Source organism: Panthera tigris, chromosome F3 (assembly GCF_018350195.1).
Source record: "Panthera tigris isolate Pti1 chromosome F3, P.tigris_Pti1_mat1.1, whole genome shotgun sequence".
NCBI lineage: Eukaryota > Metazoa > Chordata > Mammalia > Carnivora > Felidae > Panthera > Panthera tigris.
Window position 1 is genome coordinate 66,440,499 of NC_056678.1, and position 16,378 is coordinate 66,456,876.

The 16,378-nt window shown below is 55.8% G+C and overlaps 1 protein-coding gene across 1 annotated transcript; it reads left to right on the forward strand.

Annotated features, from left to right (window-relative positions):
* The first annotated feature begins 249 nt into the window (after positions 1-249).
* On the forward strand, positions 250-2,184 carry LOC122235833 (small integral membrane protein 42-like). Its single transcript, XM_042976127.1, has one exon. The coding sequence runs from the start codon at positions 1,387-1,389 to the stop codon at positions 1,597-1,599; it is 213 nt and encodes a 70-aa protein (XP_042832061.1). The 5' UTR covers positions 250-1,386; the 3' UTR covers positions 1,600-2,184.
* Positions 2,185-16,378: the final 14,194 nt, after the last annotated feature.

Genomic DNA, 16,378 nt, shown 5'->3' on the forward strand with positions numbered 1-16,378 from the left:
TATCTGACAGGGATTTTAAGGAATCATAAAAATGCTTCAACAAGGAATTATGAATACACTTGAAACAAATACAAAGTAGAACATCTCAGTGAAGGGGTGCCGGGGTGGCTCAGTCAGTTAAGGGTTCAGCTCTTGCTTTCAGCTCTTGCTTTCAGCTCAGGTCGTGATCTCACAGTTTGTGAGATTGAGCCCCACGTTGGGCTCTGTGTCTGGGCTCAAGCATGGAGCCCACTTGGGCTTCTCTCTCTCTCTCTCTCTCTGTCTGCCTCTCCGCAACTAGGACGTTGAGAGGACTCTCTCAAAATAAATAAACTTAAAAAAAAAAAAGAAAGAAAATCTCAGTGAAGAAATCAACGATATAAAGGAGAACCAAATAGAAATTCCAGAACTGCAAAATATAATTACCCAAGTAAAAAAACTCCAAGGAAGGGAGGACTCAACCTCAGAATGGAGGGGGACAGAGGAAAGGACCCATGAACTTGAAGATGTAACAGTACAATTGAGCCAAGCTGAACAACAGGAAGTGGGGTAAAAAAAACAAACAGGTTTCTGAATCATCATGTCTTGCAGTTGAAGCAAAAGATATAACATTGCTGAATGTGATTTTCAACATATCCAGAGGAAATACTTAAGTTATACTGCAAATGGATAAGGGTGAAGGAACGGAGAGGGACGTGGTACTTTTTCTACACTTGTCTCCCAACTGGTAAGCAGTGGACACCACTAGGTCTTCATGCTGACAGAGTAATTCTGTATTGTGATTTCAGCGGTGGTTATAAGACTCTGCATGGATGATAAAATGCCATAGAACTATATGCACACATTTGCCCCAATGTCTGTTCACTGGCTTTGATTTTGTGCTATGGTCGTACTCCGTTACATGGCTTCTCTCTCTACTCTCTTTGCAACTTCCTAAGTGTCTGAAATGATTTCAAAACAAAAAGGAAAAAGATAAGGGGATTGAAGGGGCATCTTCACAAGCAATGGGGAACGCTTTCCATTCTAGAGGCCAGGCGTGAAGGGAGGCGTGCTCAGAGGACAGAGGTTTGCAGACTAGAACCTTCAGTTCAGACCCAGCCTCACCCTCAAGTGACATCACAAAGCCTCAGACGCCCCCGCCCACCACCCAGAAGTTTTATCAATTAAGCCATCAGCTCAGGACTATATTTGCACTGGAAGCTGTTGTCCAACCTGGCCAAGCACACATCTCCTCTCCCTGTTCAGTTATGTCCGAGGAAAATGGCGCCGTGCAAGCAACAGGGTCAACAGACGTGTGACTGCAGCTCCTCACCCACTCTGAGGATATAACAAAGAGCCGCCTGGTTCTCCTGGTGCGTAGTCATTGGGGGAGTCTGCTCATATCACTTAGCCCTCTCGGAGAACCCTATGTCTTCCTCACCACTCCCAGCCTTCCTGTGGGACAAGAGCACACTCACCACCGCCATATCTGACCCTGCTCGCCTAGTAAAGGTTCTCTTCTTCTTTGCACTCCTGATGACCTTAGTCACTCTACTCATCCTGGTCTGGAAGGTAACCAAAGACCGAGGCAACAAGAACAGAGAGCCAGACCCGAGAAAGGAAGATACTCTGCTGGCGTGAAGGTGGACAGTCACTGCCAAGGACTCCATTGAGGGGAAGCCTGGAGGCTCAGGAGGCAGCGTCATCCTGGAGCCAGAACCTGAGGAGGAAGAGCTGCTTTGCGGGGGAGGTCCCCCCCGGGGGGGGGCCCCCCAGGGCCTCCCCCCTCCTCCACCACCACTTATGTAATTCACACTCATCTTGCTGTTCTCTGGCTCATCCAGGCTGCCAGGTTTGAATGTCTTCTCTCTGTGGATCTTCTAGACTGAAATTATAAATGGCTCTTGATTTCTGCATTAACCGAGGAAAAAACAAACAAACACGTGGAGAATTAAAAATTGATTACAAAGCCCACATCTTCCTTTCTAAATTGGGCATGTGTTGACTCTGGGATATTGAAATTATTGGGAGCTCACAGCATCTCTGACTATATAATGAAGCTATACCAGAAGCTCGGTTCCAGAAGATCCTTGAAATAGAACAGCTCACCTACTCCAAATTCTAGGTAAAATGCTCCCTCCTCTTCACCTAATTCTAAGAATAAAAAGTATTATTGCTCTCAAAAAATGACGGGAAGTACCAAATACTTTTCTTTCTTCTCCCCCATCCTCCCAACTTTATGCGCTGACAAGCTTTAAAAATATCATTTTCTAAAATAATAATTTCATTTTTAAAAATCTTTTCTGGGTTTGGAATGAATTAACTCTCTTTTCAGATGAAATCCAAATTAAAGAGGCAGCATTTTGAAAATCCGTACTCACTCAGTTAGGCTTGGGTTACCCAAGGAGCATTTGACCATTTGCCTGGAAGGAATTAGTAATTTTTTGGAGAAAAACCTCTATGCCCAACCCCACCGTTGACTTCCTCCTCGAAGCAGCCTGTCAGGTGTTCCCTTGTCTCCCTCCACATGCGCTTGACTCTGGGGTCGAGAGCCAACAGCCCCTTCCTCAAAAGCTTTCCCCATTGCTTAAAATCATGGGACTATGTGTTCAGCCGTCTCAGAGCACACGCCCCCCCCCCCCCCCCCGCGGTGTCTGGGCTGCACACTGTGCATGTGTCAACCACAGGTCGTCCATGCACTTCCGCTATAACCTGTAGAAATTAAGGAGCTCGGTCACTTGGTGCTGAGGAGAGGTCAGTATTGCTGCCAGACGCTAGGGGAACCCCTCCCCCCGGGGCAGGGAGTGTTCCCACCTGCTTCCTCGACTGTCTGATAGGTGGTGCTTGTCTTGTGGCTGACCGACTTTAGTGGAGACAGATCACAGCTGGCCAGCAATGGGGCTGCAAGTCTCACGGCCAAGGAAGATGTATCCCTCTCTCCTCTGCAGCATGGGGCTCTTCCTCAGAGGCAGGCTAGCGTTCCTCTCCAGCTGGCTACCACGCCCCGTGTCCGTCCAGCACGCCAGCTTGGGAAGTACAGGGTGTGAGGGGGTGTTGCCTTGAGTGTGCATGGTTTCCATGCATCGTTCTGTCGAGAAGGAGCTCCACGAAGGCCTTTGTTTCTCCAAGTTGGCATCAGGGTCCTCAGCACCCCAACACTCTGCAGATGTGTCTCCCCTATCCTGAAAATGCCTGTACTTATCCACCAGATGTTTACTGAGCTCTCGCGAAGAATCAGGCTCGGTCCTGGGTGCTGGAGCTGTGAGAGGAAGGGCCCCCGTTTTCTCTCTCCTTGAGCCCGTCCAGCACCGTGAGAGATAGATGTCCATGAAATGATCGCATGGGTGAATGCTTAATTATATAACAGAAAAGTGCCCTGGAAGAGAATTGGGCTTTCTGGGGGCATGTATGGAGGCATGTATAGAAGGAGCCTGGCCCGGGCTGGAGAAGGTGCGCCTGGGCGCAGGAGCCTGGCTCAAGGGTGGAACAGGTGGAAATTCTGCACATAGGGGTGCAGGCAGGCGGCCCTGCGTTCCAGAGTGAGGTCAGCATGTGCAAAAGCCCATAGCCAGAGGGGTTGTTGTGTCAATAGTATAGAAAGATGGGGCCTCGGGAGCACAAAAAGCAAAGGCCAGAATAGAAAACTATGAGCTGGAGACACAGGTGTGAGCGGAGCCCTCACAGCCAAGTGCGTCTATTACAGGCCACTCCTGGGGACCCTAAATAACCCTCCTCCCCAAGCCACTCACATACCCCAGATCTGTTTTACTGACAAACCAGCCGGACTGCATTGCAAGCTTATGGCCACCCGATGGCAGCAAAGGGCCACACTAGGCACAGGGACCCTCCCTTCCCCGCTCAGAGCTGGATTGTCTTCCCTAAGGGACTGCCAACCACATTATCCACAATAATGAGAATCTCTTGTCCTCAAGATCTCCTGGCTGGCATTTTCATCATTTTTAAAACATAATGTGTAATGAGCATCAATTATATGCTGACTCTCAACATAACGGTATATCCGTTCTGCCTCCGTGCCCTGTGGAAAGGACACTGCCCCTCCTACAGGCAGGAAGATGAGGCTCCGAATCCCAGAGAGGCTGCCACCTGCCCAAGTCTCACAGCAGAGCCAGATTATCACCCCTCTCCTATGCTTCCCCGGAGCTCCTCGGGGAATAAGACAGCCTCTGCTTGGAGACAGCCCTCCTTCCCTATCAGAAGTTCCTGTCCTAGGTGTCACCAGCACGAGTGTGTGTGGTTCTCTTGTGACTGGGGCGCCCTGCGTCTTCCTCTGCCTCTCCCACCTTCAGAGCGGTCTCTGCTGCTCTAGGCCTGCAGGGACCAAGCCAGCAGGTACCGATCACCATAAAGCATCCAGAGGGTAATGGGGACCCGAGGGAGGAGACAGTGAAGGGGGAACTAAGATGCTGCTCCCTCCTCCAGGGAGCTGCCAGCTCAGATGTGGCTGAGGACCTCCCTTGAAGCGGTAACAACCCTGGGTGATTTCAGAGAAAGGCCAAGCATGGGTGCTAATGGAATGCTGTAGGCATTCTGAACCCTGAGGGCCCTCTGTGGGCTGGATCAATCAGGGAGGGCTTTCTGAAGCAGGTGACACATTAGGATACCAGACAGGGTTTAGGAATCAGAAGGAAGCACGTGACACGCATGACAAAGGGACAAGGGACAGTGAGCCAGCCACACGATACATGTAGGGGACAGTGGGAAGTCAGGTTGAGAAGAGAGTATCAGCAGTGGTAAAGGCCTTGAATGCCAGACTAGGGTGTTCGATTTCAACCGAGGGACCAAGGAAGGTTCTCCAGGACGGGAGTGACAGGGAAGTCAGCAGTCCGAATCACCTGGCCTAACTCGAGGCACAGGCGAGAGGAGCAAGGAGAGACTGCGTAAAAGGCTAGTTGAAATGTCCGCGGAACACTGAACTCTCCAGGTCCTGGTCCTTCTCTGCTTCTGAAAGCAGGTCACAGCAATGGGGACCTCCGTCCCGGCCCCGCCCCGGGCCCCCAGCCCGCCTCGGACCTGCCCCCGGCCCTCTTCCAGCTCACTTCCCGCCCCAGGACCCAGTCCCGCCCGCGGCACTGCCTCCACCACCCCAGCCCTCGGCCCCGCCCCTGGCACTGCCTCCACCCCCGCCCCGCGGCCCTCGGCCCCGCCCCTGGCACTGCCTCCACCCCTGCCCCTCCCCCCCGCCTCGCGGCCCTCGGCCCCGCCCCTGGACCGGCCCCGCCCCCCGGCCCTGCATCCGCCCCCCACCCTCGGCCCCGCCCCTGGACCGGCCCCACCCCCGGCACGGCCTCCGCCCCCCACCCTCGCCCCCGCCCCTGGACCGGCCCCGCCCCGGCCCTGAGGGCTGGAGGCTGAGTGCCGGCTGAACCCGGTGGTACCACTGGTTCGGGTGGGAGGGGCACCTCTTCTCCTGGAAAGGTGTAGGACTCAGAGCTGTCTTCGCCAGAGGAGGTGGAGCAGAAGGAGGCCCCGCTGGTCTCTCTCCGCTCCTGTAGCTGGCAGTCCCGGCCCAGTGACACGCAGACACCCCTGTGCGGGCCGCGGGCCCGAACGCAGAGCTGCCCAGAGCTGGGTCGGGAGCGGCAGAAGCAGACGGCCTTGGGCCGTGGAGAAGTCCACCCACATGTTACAGAGAAGCCCCTGATGCCCAGAGGGGCCACCCTCCTCCCTAGCTCCACCAACTCTCATTCGCTGTGCAGCCAGGGGCACCTTAGTTAAGCCAGTGACTCTCAAAGTACCGCCCTGGGGTTCCTGGGGGCTCCCCAAGGCCCTTTCGGGGAGTCCACGAGGCTGAAATTACTTCCATACAAACATTACGATGTTACTTTCCTTTTACTTTATTTTGAAAGTAATCTCTACTGTCAACGTGGGGCTCGAACTCATGACCCCGAGACCAGGAGCCGCACACTCCACTGAGGGAACCAGCCAGGCGCCCCTTATTCTCTCCTTTCTCACTACTGTTCTCTCATGAGCGCCCAGGGGAGTGTTTGAGCGGCGGTGTGACCTGAGTCCAGGAGGCCAAGTGTTGAAGAGATTTACAAAACTTGTACCATTCTTCCCTCAGCGTGCTTTTTGTGTTAGCATGTAATAAGTTTATTATTGTTATTTTTTATTCTTTTGAAAGCTTTACATTTATTTAGAGAGAGAGAGAGAGCACAAGCAGGGGAGAAGCAGAGAGAGAGGGAGACACAGAATCCGAAACAGGCTCCAGGCTCTGAGCTGTCAGCACAGAGCCCGACGCGGGTCTCGGACTCACCAACCCTGAGATCATGACCTGAGCCGAAGGCGGACGCTTAACCAACTGAGCCACCCAGGGGCTCCAATTATTATTTTTATATGCATTGGTAAGTATTTTTTTTTTTGATTGCCGTTTGTAATACAGCAGGTGTGGATACCGAGAACCCCTGTCAGCAAAAGCTCCTTGGGGGTCCTCCTCAATTTGTAAGAGTGTAAAGGGATCATGAAACTACAAGGTTTAAGAACCGCTGATTTAAACCGTGCCTCGGTTTCCTCCTCTGCAAAATGGGCATGACGCATCTGGCGGGGTGGTCTGACACCTCAAGTAGGATGTAGAAGGCCTGCTCCAAGCACCGTGGTTACTTAGCAACTGCGTTAGGAACAGGCGTTGGGTTTCTCGAGCCGGTGCCCTCCCCAGTATCCCCGCAGGGCTGCCCTTGGCTGGCTGGGGGCTTGGAGAGCCAGGGGCTGGGGGGCTGGAGATGAAGCTTTGTGGGGTGTGAAGGTGCTGAGCTGCCGCCAGCCAAGTCGGCCAGCACAAAGTCCCTCTCTGTGCCCGGGGCGGGCCCTTCGGGCAAGGTCACCGTGCGACGAATGACAATCCTACTAGATTGGAGTGCTGAGCGTCAGACGCCTGCTGGGGACACAGGTGAGACCCTCAGGGGTCTGTGCGCCTGTAGCTCACATCTCTCACCACCTGAGGGCAGCGTCACCTCGGGGCCCCGGCAGAGAGGGCTCAGGACACAAAATGAGCTCTTGGAGCTTCTCTGTACCGAGAAGTCACTTCAGCGTCTCCCTGAAGCCACTGCTTTAGGAGCTGTGACATGTCCCAGCCACGAGTAAGTAAGGGCGGCCGACTCAGCAACAGGGACGATAAATCGAGGATAAGGGAAACACCTGTGAAGAGTTCCAGCCAGTTTTCTCGCACGTAACAAGGAGTTCAATGTTACATTACCGCCCGTCTCCACAGATCTTGTGGATTTAAAGCTCCGTCCAAACAAGACGGCTCCAGAGGACCACACACACGTGACCCGGGAAACCCTGTGTTTTCCTGTTAATAATAACAAACAGGTGCACAGCACCTTAGCGCTCACGGGTCGCCCCCGAGAACAGAGAGGGAGGGGCTCGTGCTCTCTCAGTGGAGAAAACAGGTTCCAAGTGGGGACGCAAGGCCCGAGGTGCCACAGCAAGTCAGGGCACAGGCAGATCTTGGAGTCTGAGGTTGCCATTCTTTGCTCTGTGTGCCCCCCAAAGACTGGGTGGCCCTTGACTCCCAGGGAATTACGTGGGTGGCTCCTTTGATCTATCCAGAGCCAAGGGCTTCTGGCCCCAACTCCCTCACCCCCAGTCAGTGCCAGTGACCTTCCCATGTCCCGCCTGAATGGCAAGCCAACCTTTCTCTTCAACTCGAAGGAGCCACTGCCACTCCTCTGAGCCTGTTCCTTCCTGCCATCCGGCCCGAGTCCTAACAAGCAGAGTCATGTGCAGCCGTGAGCCACACAGAGCCACGTGGAGCCATGGAGAACCATGCAGAGTAATGCGGGGTTACGGGGAACCATGCGGAGCCACGTCCACATGCAGTGTGGAGGGGTGGGGACAGCAGGCTGGACAGAGGCTGTGCTCTTCTCAGGAGAGGAGGGCAGGGGCCAAGGGGGGGCACGGTGAGGCAGAGGTCAGCTGGGATCACGGGCAGGGGCCCCCAGAGTGTGAGCCCTGCCTCTGCCGCCCACTCCTTCGGGGGCTCAGGTGGCTCATTCCACCTCCAGGTCCTCGGCTGCCTCGCTCATAAAACCACCTGTATGTTCCAGAAAGCCCTCCTGGGTAGAGCCACGCAGAAGGAAGTCGCGCGTGCTGGCCTCCCCAGTGGTCTACCCCTAAGTTGCTGTTCATTCATGTCAACGTGCGTTTTAGCCTGTCGCTTCTACTCTCAACCTGAGATGCAGGGACAGGCTTTGGGGGGAGTTCTGGGGACGTGGGTGAGGGAAACACATTTTCCCTAACTCTAAGCGAATCAAGGATTTCTCTCCTACAACCCCCACTGGTGTTAGCAATACCTGGGCTTCTGTCTCTCATAGAGACCAAGGAGCATTCACATTCTACCCGTGGCCGCAGGCCCCCTGGAATGCCATCCACGCTCATCCCACCTTGGAAATTATGACAGTTATTAGACCCGCCGCTGGACCTGGCTGTTGAATGCATTATGGAAGAAGGTGGTAGATTACCGTGTCATGAATGTGTTTGTTTGTTTTGATTCTTTCAGTAACGGTATCTCAGTAAACTTGGCTTCCTTTGCAACGCTACACGTTTCAGTTTCTGCATCTGGGAACGTTGCCATGTAGGAGTCAAGGGCAGGCCGCCCCCAAATGGGCCACTTTGGCATAAGGACTATTCAGAAACTTTTGCCCCTCCCTTAACCACCCAGAAGAGTCTAAATTGGGGTCCTTCCCAGAATAAGGGTTATGAGCAGAGATAAATTCGATCTGAGTGACCCATCTGTATGGCAGGGCAAACATCTAATTGCCAAACATCTGTTCTCCTTGTCGCCCTGTGAACTACTTGCCTCCCCTCGGAAGTCCCAGACCCCTGCCCCCTTCTCCTTAGTTCAGGGTGACATACTGACCTCATTTTGCCCGACTGTCTTCGGAATTTCCGTGTCTTCGTGGAGTCCCCATATAAACGCTATTAAATATGATTTCCCCCTGTGAATCTGTCTCATGCCAATTGAACTCTTCGTCTGGCAGAAGGACCTTGAAGGGGACAGGAATGCTTGCTCTCCAACAGTGCGGAGGAGTCCATAGGATTCAGCAGATGCCCCAAAGGGTCCTGGGCACAGAAAAGTTGGGGACCCCTGACCCCAAACGGTCCTCCAGGGCGTCTGTGTCCAGCCAGGCTCCTGGCTCGGAGCTCCCTGTGTGCAGAGGGACTCATGGCGCGAGGCTGAAGGGTGAGGTGCCTCTTTCCTGAGCACCTACATGTGCCAAACTTGCTCATTACATCCCCACAAGGAATCAGAGAAGCGGGACAGACTGTGCGTACTTTAAAGAGGGACACACGCAAAAGCTCACGCTAGCAGTGTTAACCCTCTGCTCCTCTGTGTGGCCTCCCGGTCCCTCCGCGGAGCCCCGTCCCGGCACGTGGTGAGCTGGGCCCTGGCGGGACCCCACCAGCCGTGTGATGGGCCAGTCCCTCCTCTGAGAGCCCGAGTCCACGGTCCGCGAGGCCTCGTCATGGGGATCGAGGGAAGTATGTGTGTGAAGAGCCTCACGTGGTCCTAGACGCGGGCTACATCCTAAAACGTGGCCGTCCTCACTGTCACAGACGGGGGCCCAGCACACAGCATCTGGACATACACTCCTGTCCGTTTCGGGAATGGTGGGCCAGTCCTAAGGCTTCCCTCCCACCTGCAACTGCTGTCATCAGAAACGGCCCGGAATTCTGTTTGCTTTCTTTCTTGGCATCCATCACGTCTAAAGGCCAAATGGAGCTCCTGCCCTGCCCGGCGAGGACCCCAGGCTGGAGGGGGCCGGTCAGTGTCCAGCCAGGCCCACGTGGTGGCTGAGGCATCCCTCTCTGTACCTGACAGATAATTGCGCCAAGGCAAATGTGGCTGCCTTACCCTTCTCCCCCTGTGCGTGCCGGGAGGGGTGCGGCTGGGGAGCATGGGGGGCAGGAGGCCTGGCCCGTGGCCCCTTACTCACCTACGTGCCGGGAGGGGGGGGACAATGGGGCCCTGACTGAGGACTGGTCTCCTACAAGGTGGGACACAGGGACAGGGGCCTTCCTGTGCGGCCCAAACCTGGTTGCTTTGTGGGAAGCCAGACCCCGGGGCTGTGGACCACAGACTCAGGGTTCTCTGCTGTACCCCCAGAGCCCGGAGGGGCCCCAGAGGGAGCCGGGCTCGGCTCTGGGAGCTGACGGGAATCCCAGTCCCTCCCAGGATGGCGGGAGGTGGAGGGGGGAGGCTCTCTTCCTTCCCAGGTTCCTGCCCCGTGCTCCCCACTCCCACCAACCTCGCCTGTTTCCTTCTTTTTCCGATTAAAACCTTTTCTATTACGTGACAGGATTTGTTTTTTTTAATGTTCCCAGGAGAAATACGGGAGACAGTATATATAGCCTACGAACCTCCTACGCTGTTTTTTAAAATTAAAATGGTAGTGATTTTCACTGTAATCTTGAATTTATAATTATGTTATGTTGACCAGCAAGGAAGCTAATAAAAATAAATCAAACCTATAAACATATTAAGCGTGGTTTTGGGGTTTTTTTTAAAGAGAAAAACAGACTGCTCAAGCCTAGGGATGCTACGACTTCGGTTTTAAGCGCTCCCAGAGCTGAAGGAGGAGAGCCTTGACTCGCCCATCAATACGATGGGAAAATATGATCTTCCCGGGGGGTCCTGCTGGGCGCAAGGCACACCGTTGCACGCGGAAGGGAGTTGTCGTCCCTGCAGCGTCCACTCAGCACCCGTGTGACACGTCAGGCCCAGCACACGTCTGGCACCGGCTGTGACCTGGTGTGGCCCGTATCCTCCCTGAGGAGCAGACGAGGCAGGGTCCTCTGGGGGCCCGCCAAGGCAGGAGGGATCCCCCTCCTCCACGGAGGGGTGTGGGGAGCTGCCGTGAGGGGGCTTCTGCCACCGGCAGGGCCGTCTTGGGCCCCTCGAACGCTCTGAGCTGTACCGCAGCCTCTTGCGGGTCCTTCCCTGGGCCTCTCTGACCCGGCGGGATTAGCATCGCTCCCGGAGCAGGAGCCACCAGGCGGAGAAAGGACGGGAGGTTCTGTCTGCTCCCGGGCTGGGCCGGCCCGCGGTGGCTCGGAGCAGGTGCCCAGCCACACCCAGGGAACTGGCCTCCTCCAGCTCTGCCATCCTCCTGCCCTCCCCCCACCCCCCACCTTCCTCCTCCGTCTGGCTCCTGCTCACCCTTCTCTCTGCCTCTGCCTCGGGCCTGCTCCTTTGTTCTCTTTCCTGAGATCTGCAGCCCAGGAAAGGTTCCTCCTCCCTGTCGGGCCCATTCGTCCCGCCTCCTGCCTGGCCAGCTCCCTGGGTATCCCTCACCTCCCCCGGGGCTCTCTGCCTCCCCTCGCCTCCTCCGTCTTTTCCCCAGCAGTGGCCGAGCCCCGGCAGGTGCACGCAAGGCCCCCTCAGTCCCTCAGCCGCCCCGGTGCGTACCTTCCCGCCCGGACACATCCCCGCCCGCGGCACAGGCCTCGCCACGCACACCGCCCCGCACCGACACGGGCCCCAGGGGCTCCAGCCTTTCGGCAGCCAGCCACCCTTCCTTTCCTGAGAAGTGGGGCTCCCTTGACCATAAACCCCCAAGTTCTTCGGAGGAGGTGCCCCCACATTATTGGGAAGTTCAGCAAACCGCAGGGGACAGGCTCTCAGACGACGAGGCTCAGGAGAGATTCAGGGAGGCCCGGGTCCCCACAACGCTCCCGGCAAGTGCCCTCCAGGCTCCTGGGCCGCTGAGCCCTGGCCAGGTCCTGGCCCGGACGCTTCTCTTGCTCTCCTCCCAGCCGCCCTTCTGGCTCCTCTCCTGCACCCTTTGCTCCCCGAGGACATCACCTGAGGATTTCTGCGCCCCCTGATTCTAACCACCCCATCCCCCCCCCCCACTCTGCTTCAGCCGTATTTGTGTCCCAGCTCAGCGTCTGCCCTGTTTCCATCACACAGGGCCCCAAATCCCTCTTGCCCCCCACGCCCCCATCCCGTCCTCCCCGGCCACTCCTCGCTCTGCTCTGCTCCTCATGGGCTGCCTTGTACCGGGAGTCCTCCTGAATCCGTGAGCACAGAGGACACTCCCCTGCCTGCGATGTTCTGGGATAGCCTCTACCCTCACATGGAAACAGTCTGCAGGGCCTCAAAGTCCATGCAAGGCAGCCCCCTTCCTTTGCAGAGGGGAGAACGAAGGCTCAGAGACGAGGCATCGCCCACACGCAGCTCCCACAGCAGACTGGGAACGGCGTGCACCTGCTCGTCCGCACTCACGCTCGGCCCCGCTGTGTGGACACCGCCCTGGACACAAGTCCCACAGCCTGGCCTCATGGTGCCGATGGCCCAGGGCAGGGCAGGGGTCAGAGCTGGGGAGAGTTCTGCGTGGGGACCGCAGGGACGCCGCCCAGCTTCCTTCTGAGTGCGTGAAGAAACCCACCAGCCCGGCCACGGTCACTGGTAGATCTGACACCCCCCACCCCAAGGGGACCCCAGCCTGGCAATCTCTGGATAATCCTGTCTGTCCGTCTGTCTCTTTCCTGGTAGACTCTGAACTTCATGAGGGAAGCACCTCTGGTGAATGAGAAGGCCGTGGGCAAGCCCCAGGTGAGGCAGGTGCCTACCCTTGGGATCCATCGGGAATTTCCATCACCTGGAAATGACGGGAGGGTACTAGGGTATCTTCCTGTGGGCACAGGGATCAAGGTTAGAGTCAGCTAAGAACAGATGATGAGGGAGCCGGAGGGAGAAGGAGGGACAGAGATGGCCTAGGGAGGGGTGGGGGGAGCCAGTCCCCAGAAGCTGAGTCCTCTCAGGGAAGGGACGGTTGCTGTCATCCCTACGCCCCTCCTCGCTCACCCCGTCCCCGCACAAAGAAGAAGGTGATGGGGAGAAGGAACCACTAGGCTCAAGAACGCAAAGCAGAAGGATGGGGGCAGTGGGGGAAGGAAAGAAGCCACTGAAGAGGAAAGAGCGAGCCTCGAGGCCCCAGCCCCCAGCCCTCCCGCCGCGCCATGCACAGTCCAATACCAGCCATTACAGAGAACAAACTACCTTCTTGTCTCCGTGATGGGTCCCCGGGGCGGGAAGCAAATTGCCTGCCTCGTGCATAATAAACCAGGCGTGGAGACGAGCAGTCTTGGGGCCCGAGGGGGTGGGGCAGGGGGCTCTCTTCGCCCGTGGAACACCAGGCTGCTCGTCCCCACCCCGCACCCAGGCCACACGCAAGTGGGCGACCGAGGCGTTTCCCGGAAAACCACAGCAGGTGCTGGGAGCCTTGCCCGTGGTGCCTTCTTTCCCCAGGGAGGCAAGGAGGCTGCCTTTCTCAGCCTTCAGGTCCCTGCTCAGAGGTTGCACTGCCCTCACTCTGAACCCTCAGCAGTGACAAGCGATGGCTTTCTCTTCCTGCTAAAGCCGCGCTGCGTTCAGATTCCCCGTGTGAGCGTGTGCAGGGTCTGCAGGTTACCTCGAAAGTGCGTGGGTCTGCACACAGGTGTATCTCCGCTCTCAGCCGGCGTGTTTCCGAAGGACAGAGACCATCGTGCAGGTGTCTCCACACCCCGGGAACTGGGCACAGAGTCCCACGCTGAAGGGCTGAGTAGGTTTAAAAGATGAGACCAGAGGCCCGGTCACCAGCCTGTCACGCGTCCTTCTCCTCCACTCCCTCCCGGCTTCGGGCACCTCCTGTTCCCCCTGAGAGTCTACCTGAGGGGAGGGGGCTGCATGCAGGGGCTACCCACAGGGGGCTAGCCATCCTCAGGAAGTGTGCAGGGAGAGGACACTGAGGGGGCAAAGGGGACACACTGAGCCCAGTCCCTGCCTGAAAGGGGCTCCCAGGCTCACGAGGAAGCCAGGCAAATGAACAACACCAAGGTCACAGAGAAAAGCAAGGAGCCACCAGCTTCTCCTGCCATGAGGCGACAGTCACAAGTGTGTCTGTGACCGTGAGCGCAGGGCTGGAAGCACAGGGAAGGAGCACGTGGGCAGAGCCCATAACTAGACAGGAGCAGGGAGGAGTGATAAGATCACCAGGGAGGAGCAAAGCCCAGCATGGGTTTTGCAGGATGACCAGGAGTTAGTTAGGAAAAGATACAGGGGGATGGACGCGTGTTTCAAAGAAAGAACTACCCGTTCCGAGGAGGCAAGAAATGGCATGTCCATCACCCCCAGGAACCGAAAGTGGACTCAAAGGTGTTTCCTTAAACCCCACGAAGGGACTCAGCAAGACGTGAGGCTGGAGACAGAGGGGTCGGGTAGGTCATGGAGGCCCCCAACCAAGTTGCTAATGGGCTTCATTCTGTCCCGACCTTGACAGGGAGCCATGGGAAGATTTTGGGGATGATAGTATCACAGCAGATTTGAATTTTAGAAGGATTATTCCAGCAGCAGAGTCAAGTATGGTTGAGACCGGGTCAGGCTGGAGACGGGAAGGTAGGACCGGGTCACATTAACACGGACAGGAGTGAAGAAAGATAAAAACCAACGTGGTGGGATGGAAGCAGAGAGGGGAAGCCAGGCTGGAGGGCGGGTAAAGAGGGCAGAAGTGGCAGGTCTGGGAGGTGAATCCGGGAGGATGCGGAAGGGGAGAGAGACAAGCTGGGCCCCCAAGGTGGTAGCGGAGGCCCCTGGGTGAAAAGTGACGCCATTCGAGGAAGAAGAAGGTGGGTTCCGTAGTCACGAAACTACGGAACAAGACTGTTGTATTCCGGTGCTGGGGAGGATATGGAAACATGGAGGTTAACAGCTCTGAAGGAAGCCAGCTGGAGACAGGTCTGTGAGTCACCAGCCTAACCTGGGGGGCTTAAAGGCAAGAAATTAGATGAGATTTCCCTCTGTGGTGTGGGACGAGGGGGAAGAGGTCCAGGACAGAACCCTGGAGAAGGCCTACAGTTAAGAGAGAGAAAAAGAGGTAGAAAAAGAGGAGCCCTTTTCAGGAAAGTGGTCGGAGAGATGGGGCAAATCCGAGGCGATGCCACCCAGTGAGAGAAAGAGGGAGTTTCGGGAGTGACTGCTGACCGTGCTCACTGCTGCACACAAGGTCAGTGAAGTGTCCCGACAAACTCCTAAAATGACAAAAAGGGTCACTGGATGTCCTGCCTTGCCCATCAAAGTTATCTCTGCCTTTCGTCGTCTCTCGGCTCTTCTGTGGTCCCGGAAATTCTAGAGCACTGATGATGCAGAGGTCTCGTTTGTGCAAATGCAGGCGAGCCGTGCCCGGTGGGTTAGCGCTTTGTGCACATGCCAGGTTTGCGTCTATTTGTAAATTCATCTCAGAATTCCTGGCTGCCCCATGTTTAAGTGAGGCCTTTGGGATTTTTCTTTGAACCAGTTGTAACATCTTACCGGATCTCTCATTAATTAACGGGTTAAACACAATTTTTGACACATGTTCACTTTATATTTGTAGGGAAGTCATGATTTAACGTGGGTTTAAAAAAGAATCCTGTAACAGAGTAACTGAAAAGTGACCACTGTGAAAAGCATGGTGTGTTTGGAAGGTTTGGCCAAGAGCAGACAGTGGATTGCAGTGTGCTTGGGTGTGACCGGAGGGGGCAAGATCGGTGTTGGCGGGGGGAGGGGGGCGCCCTACTCCGGAAAGAAGGACATTCCTCTTCCAACTGTCTGTACCTTGGCAAGTTGTGCTGGGTATAAAAGCAATGCCACAAATGAAGGGGTGGGAGGGGACGCTGTGAGACCTCCAAGGAGGGGCACTTAATTTGGCATGGTGAGTGGAGGACTTCCTGGAGGAGGTGGCCCCTCATTTGAGTCTTTAAATAAGAGTCAGGTAAGTCTTTTTTTTCTGTGATATTGGAGGCCCGGAAGGAATCTGAGGTGCTTCCCTGAGTCAATGCCAAGGATGAGGGAAACAAGCCATGGTGGGAAGGCCTTCAGGTCACAAACCCCAGATCCTGGCTCTTGCCACTGATCCGCCGTGACCATTACAGATACAGAAGCCACGTGTTCTGAATGGAGAGCTGGTGCAGAGCGTTGAAGGTGTCTGCTCCTGAAAATCCAGGTTGCTCAGTGACCGCCAGTTTGGCATCCCCGAGGGACCTCAGGATCTCACGCCCCTAGATGTTAGTGCCTAGAAGGAGACTCAGGGATCAGCGACTCAACACCCTGCCTTTTTCAAATCCCATTCTGCTCACATCTGTTCCCTGATTTCTGCCCAACCAAAAGTGTGAGGGTGTCTCCCAGTCCTCAGGGGGGGTCAGCCCTATCGATGGGCCTCCAATCCCTGAATCAGACCCATGCAATCAGCCGACACACCTGAACCCAGATCCGAGGCTTTTCTCTGCCATCTACCAGAGAGCCAGGGTTTCTATGCTTGCCTTGAGGTTTTTTTTTTTTTCTTTTTCTTTTTCTTTTTTTTACCCCCCAAGGAGATTTTAAATCTGAGAGGCACCTGTGCCCGGCGCCGAGGTCCGTGTCTTCCCATGAGAAAGAAAGGGC